Raw genomic sequence first — 12,581 nt, 5'->3', positions numbered from 1 at the left:
TCTTCTCTCTGTGAAGCTCAGTTGAAGTTCCCTTCCTCTGATTCTGACCCTCCTCAGCTGCTAACCTTTTTTCAAGACAAAAGTCGCCCTACCCTGCCTCTGGGAAACCCTTCAAACCGGCAACCAACAGCTTCCAGTGCCAAAACCAGGACTAATTTGCCTCAGCGTGTAAACAACTTGAACACCAACTGGCATTAATCGCCATGGTAGGATTGCCCCTCTTCCCTTCAAGGGTAGCCCCACCTGGGGACCCATGAAAGGACCCAAATATAAGGAAAGCACTGAGAATAATTCTGCCTATCTCTTGTCCCTCTGGGAAAGTGCCTAGAGAGTAGGTGTGGTATGTATGTGGTGCATGGTCTGTGTGTGTGTGTGTGATATGTCTGTGTGGTATGTATTGTGTATGTGGTTTGTGTTTGGTGTGTATGTGTCTGTATATTGTGTATATGGTGTGTGATGTGAGTGGTGTATGTGGTTTGTGGTGTGTATGTGTCTGTATAGTGTGTGTGGTATGTGGTGTGTGTACACACAGGTATGTAAGCAAACGTATGTTGGTAGGGAGGATGCTGCTAATCAAGTACTGCGTGGTATCTGAAAACTCTGTGGCCCCACCTTTCTTGTTCTCTTTTTATTCAATCTGAGTAGTAGTACTTCCCTTAGTACCTACTTAGTCCTTAGTAGAATGGTAGTATCGCTCAGTGGTGTGTGTTTGTGCCTCTGTGAGTGTGTGTACATGCATACACCTAGGCACACAGGTGTGTATATGTGTGTGACGGAAGAGGGGCACATGTGCTTAAAGGGAATGCCCACAAGTTATGGTCTTAAAGACTCTGCCCTGATGCTCCCCTAAAGCTCCTGGATCTTAGAATTAGGACACATGTGTGGGCTCTGCCTCCATCTTGCATGACCTTGAGCAAGGAGCTTGTTCTTCCTGGCCTTTGTGTGTGAGCCAATGGATGGCAGCTCACTCTGCTTTTAAATCACTGCAGCATTTACCTGTTAATATGACATAAAAGTTCTATGTGAATCCCAAGAACCACTTTAATATTTAATGTTCTCAGAGCTGGAGCCTGGGGCATACTCAATCAGTAGCAGATAAGATTTTATGTCTGGTTAAGAATTTATCCAGCTTATACTTATTACTAAGATAAGTGAGTGGTCCCATGGCTGACTAGTTTCATTTTGCCCATTTTTAGACTGAAAGTTCCACCCTCTCTAAGTCCTGGGCAGATTAGGATGGTTGTCTCTAACTGGATCTCATACTTGAGCAAATCAGGAAGGAAAGGGTCTTTTTTATTTATTTTATTTTAGAGACAAGGTCTCACTTTGTTGCCCAGGCTGGAGTGCAATGATGTGATCACTGCTGCTCACTGCAGCCTCAAACTCCTGAGGTCAAAACAATCTTCCCACTTCGGCTTCCTGAGTAGCTGTGACTACAGGTGCACCACATCATGCCTGGCTAATTTTTGTCTTTTTTGTGGAGACAAGGTTTCACCATGTTGCCCAGGCTGGTCTCGAACTCCTAAACATAAGCAATTCACCCACCTTGGCCTCCCAAAGTGCTAGGATTACAGACGTGAGATACCATGCCTGGCCTCTTTATTTTATTTATTTTTGAGACAGCGTCTCTCTCTGTTGCCCAGGCTAGAGTGTAATGACATGATCATGGCTCACTGCCACTTCAGAACTGCCTTTTATCATTTTCCTTTTTTCCTACATTCATTCATCCACTCCTATCTCCTTTTCAGGTCTGTCTGGGAACCCTGCAGATCTGGAGAAACGTAGGCAGGTGTTTGGACACAACGTGATCCCCCCCAAAAAGCCCAAGACTTTCTTAGAATTAGTGTGGGAAGCTCTTCAAGATGTCACGCTCATCATCCTGGAGATTGCAGCCATCATCTCCCTGGTCCTGTCCTTTTATCGCCCTGCTGGTGAAGAAAATGAACGTGAGTGTCCTAAACAGCTCAGCGTGACTCTTATCTGGGTTCTTTGCACCACCACCACCAAGCGCTTAGTATTGGTGGCTGACAGGTTATAGCTTAAAACATTTCCCCCATTATCCAGAGTGGGCTTTCCAAAGGAAACCAAGCAGTAGCTACTAAGCTATTCTTCCAACTCATCCTTATTCCAAGGGTTCCTCCCCACCCCACCCCCACCCTCTGTCTTCTATTAAATCCTTTTCAGAATGTCAGGAATCCTCTACCCTTTTAAGACATTTTATTTATTTATTAATTATTATTATTATTATTTTAATGGAATCTTGCTCTGTCACCCAGGCTGGGTGCAGCAGCTTAATCTGGGCTCACTGCAACCTCCTGGGTTCAAGCAATTCTCGTGCCTCGGCCTCCTGAGTAGCTGGGATTACAGGTGTGTGCCATCACGCCTGGCTAATTTTTGTATTTTTAGTAGAGACAGGGCCTTACCATGTTGGCCAGACTGGTATCAAACTCCTGACCTCAGGTGATCCACCCGCCTTGGCCTCCTAAAGTGCTGGGATTACAGGCGTGACCCACTTGCCCGGCCTATTTAATAATTTTTATAACATAGAAACAAGGTCTCACTATGTTGCCCAGGTTGGTCTCAAACCCCTGGGGTCAAGCGATCTGCCTGCCTTGGCCTCCCAGAGTGCTGGGATTGCAGGTGTGAACCAACACCCCCAGCCAGGAATTCTCTACCCTTATCCAACCAACAAAACCCTACATCTCAAAGTGCCCCCTGCCACCAATTGTCTGGCATGATGGGAAACAGTAGTGAAAGCCTGACCATGTTGGGAACCATAAGTGTGACCTTACATGTGACTTGCCTAAATTTGATAGTTTGTACTATTTAGTCATTTGCCTCTTTTGGATTAACATAAATAGTTACACTAGTGATAAGACAATACTCAATCCTGCTATCCTCTGATATCCTCTTCCAGCCAACAGCTGTATTTGCTATTATTCACTTTTCCTGACTTTATATCTTGGGGTGATTGTGGAAGCACTACTCCTATTTCTTAATGTCAACAAAAGCCCTTCAGTGACTATTTCTCTCCCTTCCTGGGATAGTGTGTGGTCAAGTCGCAACTACCCCAGAAGATGAAAATGAGGCACAAGCTGGCTGGATTGAGGGGGCAGCCATCCTTTTCTCAGTGATCATCGTGGTGTTAGTGACTGCCTTTAATGATTGGAGCAAAGAGAAGCAATTCCGGGGGCTGCAGTGCCGCATTGAACAGGAGCAAAAGTTCTCCATCATCCGAAACGGTCAACTCATCCAGCTCCCTGTGGCTGAGATTGTGGTTGGTGATATTGCCCAAGTCAAATACGGTGAGAGCTCCGTGTTTCTTTTGCTTACCCCACCGCCACCCCCATTTAAGGGATAGGTCCTTTGGCATGAGGGGGCTGGGAATTGCTGAAAACCCAAAAAGATAAGATCCAAAATTGTATTCACTTCTAGGTTAGAGTTTAAAGAGGTTGTGGGAAGCCATTTCAGAAAGGAGTAGCTGAAACTCTGTCGCAAGATTGTCAGACTTGTACCCTGTGTGTCTTAGGGTTAAAAGTGTATAACATTCAGGCCATGGAAAGGTGTTGGGGATGAATAAGAGTTTGAATTTATAATGCCTGGAAAGCAACCTTCTCCCAGATTGTACAGAGCTGAAGACTTGTAAAGAGTCTCCATGTACTCTCGGCCATTGCTCTCTAGATAGGGCCCATGGGAACAGCCATGAGATAGGGTTGAAGGAGTTGGAGGACCCTACCCTCAGCCAGTCTCTTACTATCTCCTTCACTGTCCCTCCTTCCCCTTTGTGCTCTAGGTGATCTGCTGCCTGCAGATGGAATCCTGATCCAAGGGAATGATCTGAAGATTGATGAGAGCTCTCTGACAGGGGAATCTGACCATGTCAAGAAGTCCCTGGACAAAGACCCCATGTTGCTCTCAGGTATAGGCCCTGGCTGCCCAAGTTCCCATTTACCTCCCTGCAAACACCTAGGCCACAGGATCCAGACCCTGTTCTCTCTTCTGACTCTGTCCCATCTCCTTCCCTGGGGTTCAGCTGGGGCAACAGCATTTTGGTGGGTGGAATACAAGGATATCAGGCAGCCTAAATGAAGTTTTCCATGCAACAAGTGTTATAAGGGCCTTGAAGGGGCTTTGCTGGTTGCAGGGGTGGCGGGGGCAGGAGGGAGGGCTTACCCTAAAGCGCTTAGACACATTTTCCTCCTTACTCCCAATTTGTCTGGTCTGTTTTAAATGCGCCCAGCTCTTGACCTTTTCCTACTGTGCTAAGCACATCATTATCCATGGGGTAGGGAGGAGTATTTTTTCTTCTAAGTTTGTGTTTCATACCAAATCATGTCTAGGTATTAAAAAACCCATTCCTTCCCATCTTCTCCTTTCCCGTGTAGGGACCCATGTCATGGAAGGTTCTGGCCGGATGGTGGTGACAGCTGTTGGTGTCAACTCTCAGACTGGAATCATCCTTACTCTCTTGGGGGTCAATGAGGATGACGAAGGGGAGAAAAAGAAGAAAGGTAAGGGGCATCTGGAATGAGATTCTCTTTCCTCTCATCCCCATGGACAAACAAGGAAGCGAGGGAGCAGATCTGGATAGAAAGCATGGTTGGAAGAATCTGCTGCGATGAAGAAAGCAGATATCCAAACTCCTTGCTGAGATAAAGATGTAAATCCTTGGCTCCAGGGAGCTCTGATGAAAACCAGATCCTGGCTCTAGGCCCCCAAATCAGGTTGAATTTGAGCCTTGATTTTTATGTCTAATGGTAGCTTGTAAAGGGATGAGTTATAAAGCCTGCCCTAAATAAACTGGCTAGGTGCTGGTAGCCCCAAATGCCTTCCGTGTACTCCCCCTCCTTCCCCAACTTTCTTCCTCAAAGATGGGGGATTAAACGAACCATCAAGACTAAGAGAAAATTGGCCAGAAGAGTAAAATAGATTTCTGCCGAAACTGTGGGCTCTCAATGGAAGAGACACACAGCTAGAAGAGTAGGAACAGTTAGTTCAGTCTTTGCCACTCAGTTATTCCTGAAGGAAAGAATAAGAGGGAGAAAGAGGAGAAGATACTAAAACCAAGTCTACACGTTTCCCTAAGCATTCCTTCTTCCCTTAGGGGAGAGAAGGTTTCTACCACTTGGCTGGAGAATCATCTTGAGCTGTTTAGTGGAGGACAGTTTATGAAAAGGAAACAAAACACATTCTCTCAGGAACTAAATAATTCATTTCTGCAGCTGCCTGCAGATGAATAAGGGGGAAGCTTGCCTGGTGCTGTTGAAGTAACACGGAGACACCTTTCAAAGTCTTTGCCATCAGGCAGAAACAGTTCAAACCTCTCACTTCCTAATCCCCACCCCATTTTTCCAAGCAATGTGACTCAGGCCAGGAGCAAGAGAAAGCACCTCAGGTGTGAGTATGCACTCACCTACATGAGCGTTTTGGTGGATATCCCGAGGATTCATGACAGCCTCTAGCAAGAATGAATGAAAACAGAGATGTGAGCTTCCTTTACATTTATGTCCCTTCCCTGCAACCCAAACACTTTGCTGTTGTCCTTCTGGGCTCTGAGCAGGACCAACAAATTGGATCTCTTAATAGTTACTTTGGGTTTCGACCCCACTTTTTTCTTTCTTGTTCAAACAGGTAAAAAACAAGGAGTCCCTGAAAATCGCAACAAAGGTAACCTCTCCAACTACTCATTTACCATCTCTACCTGCCCACACTCAAACCAGACCTTTCCAGGCCATCTTCCTTCTCCCTTTTCCTCTCCATAAATCTGTTATCTGCTGCTGTGGCTCAGATGCCTCATCCTGAGGAAGGTGCAGAGATTTTTGGGGTGGTCTCAAGGTCCTGATCCCAATCTAAGATGGGACAACAGCACCCTCTGCTGTTGGCTCACAGAATGTCATGTCAAGGTTTGTCTTGGGGAGTGTGTAGGATTGATCTGCTCTTCCTAGGGAGCTGAACTCTGCTTCATTGACCTCAGCCTGATTTAAACACCAACAGTCATCAGTTTCTGGGTTGGAAGACTTCAGGGTCCTCATGGTGGAGGGAGGTGGGGTGGGTAGTCCCTGCACCGTCCTCTTGCTAGCTTCCTCATAAGTGTCCTCTTCTGGTCTGGATCCCTTCTCTGCTGGTCTTCTCAGGGGTGCTTGGAGAGAGCCCTTTCTCTGTATCTCTCTCCCCACCTCCCTTCTTTGTTCTTGCCACAGTCTGTTTTCTTCCTCCTGATCTGATGTGTGTTTCTCTTTTGGTGACTGTGTTCACATTCTGTCTCCGTCTTCTTGTTTGTGAGTCTGACAGCAGGGACTACTCAGGAAGGGTATCCTAAGCAAGGGGCTGAGCCCTGTAGGGGTGAAAGTGGAGTGGTGCTGGGAGCCAGCAAGAACTACTGTCTTGTGACGCTCCTAGAGATTTGTTTTTACTTTGTAACCCACATCACAGCAGTCTTTAGAAATAAAGTCATCACATTGGAAAACCAGAGCTAAACAGAAATAATTCTTTAATTTTAGGTCTTTAACTCTTCTTTTAAAAGCAAAATGGATTCATATGTCTCTCTTTATGCCTGCTTTCTCTTATTCCAGGAGGTCCCTCACACCAGCTTCTTCCCTCTTCCCCAAAAGACTTAACCCCAGGTCCCACTCTGTATCTCTCTACCTTTGTCAGTCAGGGAAGAAAGGGAATTTTCTTTTCCTATCCTCAACTGCTAGAAGGGGCTGGAAAATACCCTGGGTCTGGGGGTATGTGTTTCTTCCCTGACAATCGAGAGAGAGAGAGAGAGAGAGAGATAAACCATTTAACAGAGCAATCTTGTGCTCCAGAAACATCTGCCAACCCTCTCCTTCAGCCCCTTTCTGCAGTAAAGATTCACTATTTTAAGCACTGAGTTCCAGGAAGGATGGTTGTTTTAATAGTGCTTAGTGACATGATTAATCCCCTTGCTGGAATAAACCTAGCTTGGGACTCTGAGGTAGTGCCAGGAAGCTGCCACTGAAGAAGAAATCCATACCCTAAAAGCACCCCAGTTTCATCTAAACTCATTAGAATATTATTCCAAAGGCCCTAATAGAGTGTTGAAGGCAAGTTCCATGTCTAGCGTGGGTTGGAAGTGGTCGGAACTGATGTCAGGGTCCAAGGTATATTCCGGGAAAGAGACAGGAAGGTTTTCTGGTTTCCACCTGCCTGCCACTCAGTGCTACCACCTTGCCTGCTCACCTGTCCTATTTGTGTATACACTCCAGCAAAGACCCAAGACGGAGTGGCCCTGGAAATCCAGCCACTCAACAGCCAGGAGGGAATCGACAATGAGGAAAAGGACAAGAAGGCAGTCAAGGTGCCTAAAAAGGAGAAGTCAGTGCTGCAGGGCAAGCTGACTCGCCTGGCTGTTCAGATTGGGAAAGCCGGTGAGTAGGGTAGAGCCTCGTTGTGGTTTATCAATGTTGTCTTGGATCCTCATCACTTTTATCCCCTTCTTTCTGCACCGACCGAGACTGGCAGAAAGAAGCAGAAACTTCAGGGTGGCTAGTTGGGGCTAGGCGGCTGTTTCCCTATCTCCGCCACTGTTTGGTCGCTCCCTAGGCTTTTTCAGAGAGAAACGTTTTCCTGTGTGTAAGGGTTAATGGCCCTGAGATCTCTTAATCCAAATGAATGAGAAATAAAGAGCATATATTACAGCAGGGGAGATTTACATTAGCAAGAAGGAAGACTTTAATAACTGCTTACCTGTCTCTTGCTTTGGGTTGTAAATTCCTTAAAGATAGAGAAGGCTGCAGCTTGCTACAGGCAATTCCCTAGCATAGGAGTAGGATCTGGCTAAGCACAGAGCAATAAATACCAAGTAAGGACTGGAGGAAGAAGGAAGGCTGTGGTTACAGAGGCTCTCTCCAGAAGAGAGGTAACTAAATAATGCACTCTGCATATGAGGAAGTGGCTTCTCCATCACTTGCCTCTACATTTTCCTGTCTCACCACCTTCTTTCAATGGAGGGGGAGAAAGGGGAGTGGGAAGAAGAAATAGAAGATTGCTACTTTAGTGGACATATCCCTCAAGGAACAGGCTTTTTTTTTTTTTTTTTTTTTTTTTGAGATGGAGTCTTCCTCTGTTGCCCAGGATGGAGTGCAGTGGCACCATCTCAGCTCACTGCAGACTCCACCTCCTGGGTTCAAGCGACTTTCCTGCCTCAGCCACCCAAGTAGCAGGGACTACAGGTGCACACCACCAAGCCCATCTAATTCTTGTATTTTTAGTAGAGATGGGGTTTCACCATGTTGGCCAGGCTGGTCTCAAACTCCTGGCCTCAAGTGATCCGCCCACCTCGGCCTCTCAAAGTGCTAGGATACAGGCATAAGCCACCGCACCCTGCCAGAGAGTAGTTTTTTACCACTGTTTATTCTCTGATTCCACCTTTCTGTTTACCACAATCATAATCAGCACATCTCTGCACTTTATACAGCTGTATACAACTTACCTGGGGTTCTTGTTAAAGTGTAGATTCAGTTCAGGGGGTCTGGTGTGGAGCCTGAGATTCTGCATTCCTAATAAGCCCCCACAGGATGCCAGCACCGCTGATTCAGTTTGCACACATTGGATGGCAGGGATCTATGCTGCCCACCATAGCAGCCACTCACCACATGTGGCTGCTGCAATTTAAATTAATTAAAAGTAAATAAAGTTAAAAATCCAGTTGCTGGGGTAAATTTTAGTTGGTCATGAGCCACATGTGCTAGTAGTGGCTGTCATATTGGACAGCACAAATAGAGAACTTCTTAAGCGTCACAGAAAGATCTATTGGACTGAGTTGGCCTAACCTCTTCATGTCCATTCTGGTACCCAGCTAATTTTAACTACTGTGAAATCTCTTGCATATAAACTATACATGGATGAGATGAATTGCAGGTGCAGAATCAAACACACAGGTTTGAAACATTAAATCTACCCCACCTAACCCTTGTACTATTCTCCTAATCCTTGCCTTGTTGTTGTTGTTGTTTGTTTGTTTTTGAGACAAAGTCTCACTCTGTCACCCAAGCTGGAGTGCAGTGATGCAATCTTGGCTCACTGCAACCTCCACCTCCGGGGTTCAAGTGAGTCTCCCGAGTAGCTGGGATTACAGATGTGCATCACCATGCCTGGCTAAGTTTTAGTAAAGACAGATTTTTGCCATTTTGGGCAGGCTAGTCTCAAACTCCTATCCTCAAGTGATCTGCCCCTGGACTCAAGGAATCCCATGGCCTTAAGTAATCTGCCGGCCTCAGCCTCCCAAAGTGCTGGGATTATAGGCGTGAGCCACTGTACCTGTCCCCTGCCTTGTTCTTCTTACAGAGTACAAGCTACCTGATGGCTGGCCACTAGTCTCCTCTGTTGCTTTATTTTATATGTTAGGCCAGTCCAGGAATAGGGTGAGGCAAGTCAGATGCCTTCCACCATCTGGAGAGTGAGTTCCTTAAATTTTGCACTCTCAGTGGCTTGCTTCTCCACCTGAGTCCTGGCCCTAATCAAGCAAAGAACGGAAGAATTTGCTTTCATTGATATCATCATCTCTAGCCTTGCTTGGAGGCCCCCGAATCATCAGGCCCTTGGGAAAAGCAAAAACCAAAACCAGATAATGATTTAAAGCAGAGCTTTTCCCAAATATTGTGCCACAGTTAGGGACAGTTGTCCCCAGATATTGATTCCATCAGCCCTCAAAGCATCCAGGCAGCACCCATGGCAATCAGAACCCCTAAGCCAGTCGGTTTTGACCTTGAGCAGATTCTTTCACGTACTGTAATGTGTAGGGTAACCAACCATCCCAGTTTGCTTGGGATTTTCTCAATTTTAGCAAAGCCCCACATCCCTGGAAACTGTTCAGTAGTCTCAGGATGGTTTGGTTACTCTACCAATGGGCTATACCAAAGACTTCTCAGTACTTTCATTTCCTCATCTTTAAAAAGGCGGTAATAATAATGACCTATTTCACAGGGTTGTGAAGTGCTTGCCTGGCCCACAGCAGGTGCCCACATAAGTATTTACTATTATTGGCATCTTCTATGTGTGCCGTGACAAGAGAAATCTTGGGAAGCACTGTTCTAAGAGTTAGTCATGCAGGTGATACACTAGCACCATAGAGGCATTGTTGTAAACAAGGTGTGAATTGTCCAACATTCAGAGGTTAGTAGAGGAGAAGTCAAAATTGATGAACTACTATGAAATGGACAAGTACAGTCATGACATTATGAATCGCAGGGAGAGGGTGGGCGTGGAATAGGATCATGGAAAGCTGTTTCAGGAAACAGATCAACCCCCTGATTTATGAATGAGGAATTTGATCTAGGAAACAGGCCCAGAGAGGGTCAATGACTTGTCCAAAGCCACAAGTCAAGTTAGTGCAGTGCTGAGAATAGAACCTGTGTCTTTGAAATACGAAACCAGTGTCTGTTCCCTATGCTATAATGTACAAGCAACAGAGAATGGGGGGGGATTTTAGTAAGTCTTCCTGGCGGTGGTGGTTTTAATAATTGGCAACAAAGGCTACAACTGATGCCAATCTATCTCTGGCTAGGGCCCTAGGACTGCCCTCCGGCCTGGGTTCATATGACTTGTTTCTCTGGACAGGTCTGCTCATGTCTGCTCTCACGGTTTTCATCCTGATTCTATACTTTGTGATTGACAACTTTGTGATAAATCGCAGACCATGGCTCCCTGAGTGTACTCCCATCTACATCCAGTACTTTGTCAAGTTCTTCATCATCGGCGTCACTGTACTGGTGGTGGCTGTGCCAGAGGGGCTGCCTTTGGCTGTCACCATCTCACTGGCCTACTCTGTGAAGGTGAGACTAGAACAATCCTATCTCTTCCTTTAGGATAGAGATGGGAGAGAAGGGTACCATGTAACCTTTAGTGAAAAGATAAGCCATTCTATCATCTATAAACTTTGGCTGGTGCCTCACAAGAGCAGAAGTCCCTGGTATTATGGAAGGACCATCTCTGTCAGATGCATCAATGTTGAAATGACCCAGCAGAATCTTAAGAGAATGACAAAAATGGTATCTTGGATTTTTTTTTTTTTTTAAGACAGAGTCTCATTCTGTCACCCAGGCTGGAATGCAAATGATGCAACCTCCGCCTCCCGGGTTCAAGTGATTCTCGTGCCTCAGCCTCCCAAGTAGCTGGGATTACAGGTGTGCACCACCATGCCCAGTTACTTTTTGTATCTTTTACAGAGACAGGGTTTCACCATGTTGGCCAGGCTGGTCTTGAACTTCTGACCTCAGGTGATCTGCCCGTCTCAGCCTCCCGAAGTACTGAAATTACAGGCATGAATCACTGCACCCAGTCAGTATCTTGGATTTTTGTGTGGGACTGGAAGATGAAATGTGGAGAGATGTTGGCTAGGAAATGGCCTTTGACCTAGATTTAGGAGAGTCCAGTTAGTCCCCCTCTCAAGTCTTTTCTCTTCTCCTTTGTAGAAAATGATGAAAGACAATAACCTAGTACGGCACTTGGATGCTTGTGAGACCATGGGCAACGCCACCGCCATCTGCTCTGATAAGACAGGCACGTTGACCATGAACCGCATGACTGTGGTACAAGCTTATATTGGGGGCATCCATTACCGTCAAATCCCAAGCCCTGATGTCTTCCTGCCCAAAGTCCTGGACCTCATTGTCAATGGCATTTCTATCAACAGCGCTTATACCTCCAAGATTCTGGTAAGCATTTCCTTTGCGTAGACACTTAGAATGGGTGGTTGGAAGGGAACATCCATTTTCTCTGAAATGAACCCCCTTATTGTTTACACTGCCTAAATTGCCATCCCACATGCCATTTCTCACGCTGGAGTGAACATGTTTGGGTGAGACTACAGAAAAATCCCTGGGAGTCAATGGAGGGTTGGAGGTAAGGGCCTGTAAGAATCTATGGCCAGGAAATACCCTCCCAATTAGCATGTAAAAGCAATGTCTCTAAGGAGGGAAAGTAGAAAGTAACCCAAAGTAGAATTGGACTTATCAGAAGTAAATTACTCACTTTCTAGAAACAAGCACAGTGTATTAGAGTAAGACCCACACAAGGCGAGACACCAGCACTACCACTAGAGCAAACTACAAAATCCCTAAGCCCTGGATGGCACAAGGATCACGGTTACCACTGACCCCTCTCTGCCTACCCTTGAAAAACAACAGGCTAGGCATAGTGGCTCACTTCTGTAATCCCAGCACTTTGGGAAGCCAAAATGGGAAGATCGCTTGAGCCCAGGAGTTCGAGACCAGCCTGAGCAATATTGTGAGACCTCATCTCTACAAAAATAAACAAAATTAGCCAGGCACGGTTGCGCAACTGTAGTCCCAGCTACTCCAGAAGCTGAGGTGGGAGGATCACTTGAGCCTAAGAGGTCAAGTCTACAGTGAGCTGAGATCACACCACTGCAGTCAAGCCTGGGCAACAGAGCAAGGTGCTATGTCAAAAAGAAAAAGAAAAAAGATGCCAGGTGCTGTGGCTCATGCCTGTAATCCCAACATTTTGGGAGGTTGAGGTGGGCAGATCACCTGAGGTCAGGAGTTCAAGACCAGCCTGGCCAACATGGTGAAACCCGGTCTCTACTAAAAATACAAAAA

At 46.1% G+C, this 12,581-nt stretch overlaps 1 protein-coding gene across 12 annotated transcripts in view; it reads left to right on the top strand.

Annotated features, from left to right (window-relative positions):
- Positions 1–12,581, top strand: part of ATP2B4 (ATPase plasma membrane Ca2+ transporting 4) — a 117,265-nt gene that overhangs the window by 69,759 nt on the left and 34,925 nt on the right. For 9 of the 12 annotated variants that reach the window (XM_001156333.7, XM_009441014.5, XM_063793146.1 and 6 more), the window contains 8 exons: positions 1,749–1,946; positions 3,048–3,305; positions 3,794–3,919; positions 4,386–4,511; positions 5,632–5,667; positions 7,230–7,391; positions 10,582–10,796; positions 11,436–11,678. In XM_001156333.7, the coding sequence (XP_001156333.2) occupies positions 1,749–1,946; positions 3,048–3,305; positions 3,794–3,919; positions 4,386–4,511; positions 5,632–5,667; positions 7,230–7,391; positions 10,582–10,796; positions 11,436–11,678 (1,364 nt within the window). The remainder of the gene's footprint in view (positions 1–1,748; positions 1,947–3,047; positions 3,306–3,793; positions 3,920–4,385; positions 4,512–5,631; positions 5,668–7,229; positions 7,392–10,581; positions 10,797–11,435; positions 11,679–12,581) is intronic. The other 3 variants (XM_016936349.4, XM_024351060.3, XM_054657977.2) reach the window with 1 other exon arrangement.

The sequence above is a fragment of the Pan troglodytes genome, chromosome 1 (genome assembly GCF_028858775.2).
Source record: "Pan troglodytes isolate AG18354 chromosome 1, NHGRI_mPanTro3-v2.0_pri, whole genome shotgun sequence".
Classification (NCBI taxonomy): domain Eukaryota; kingdom Metazoa; phylum Chordata; class Mammalia; order Primates; family Hominidae; genus Pan; species Pan troglodytes.
The sequence above is the reverse complement of the archived record's forward strand: the minus strand, read 5'-3'. Positions and strand labels throughout refer to the sequence as shown.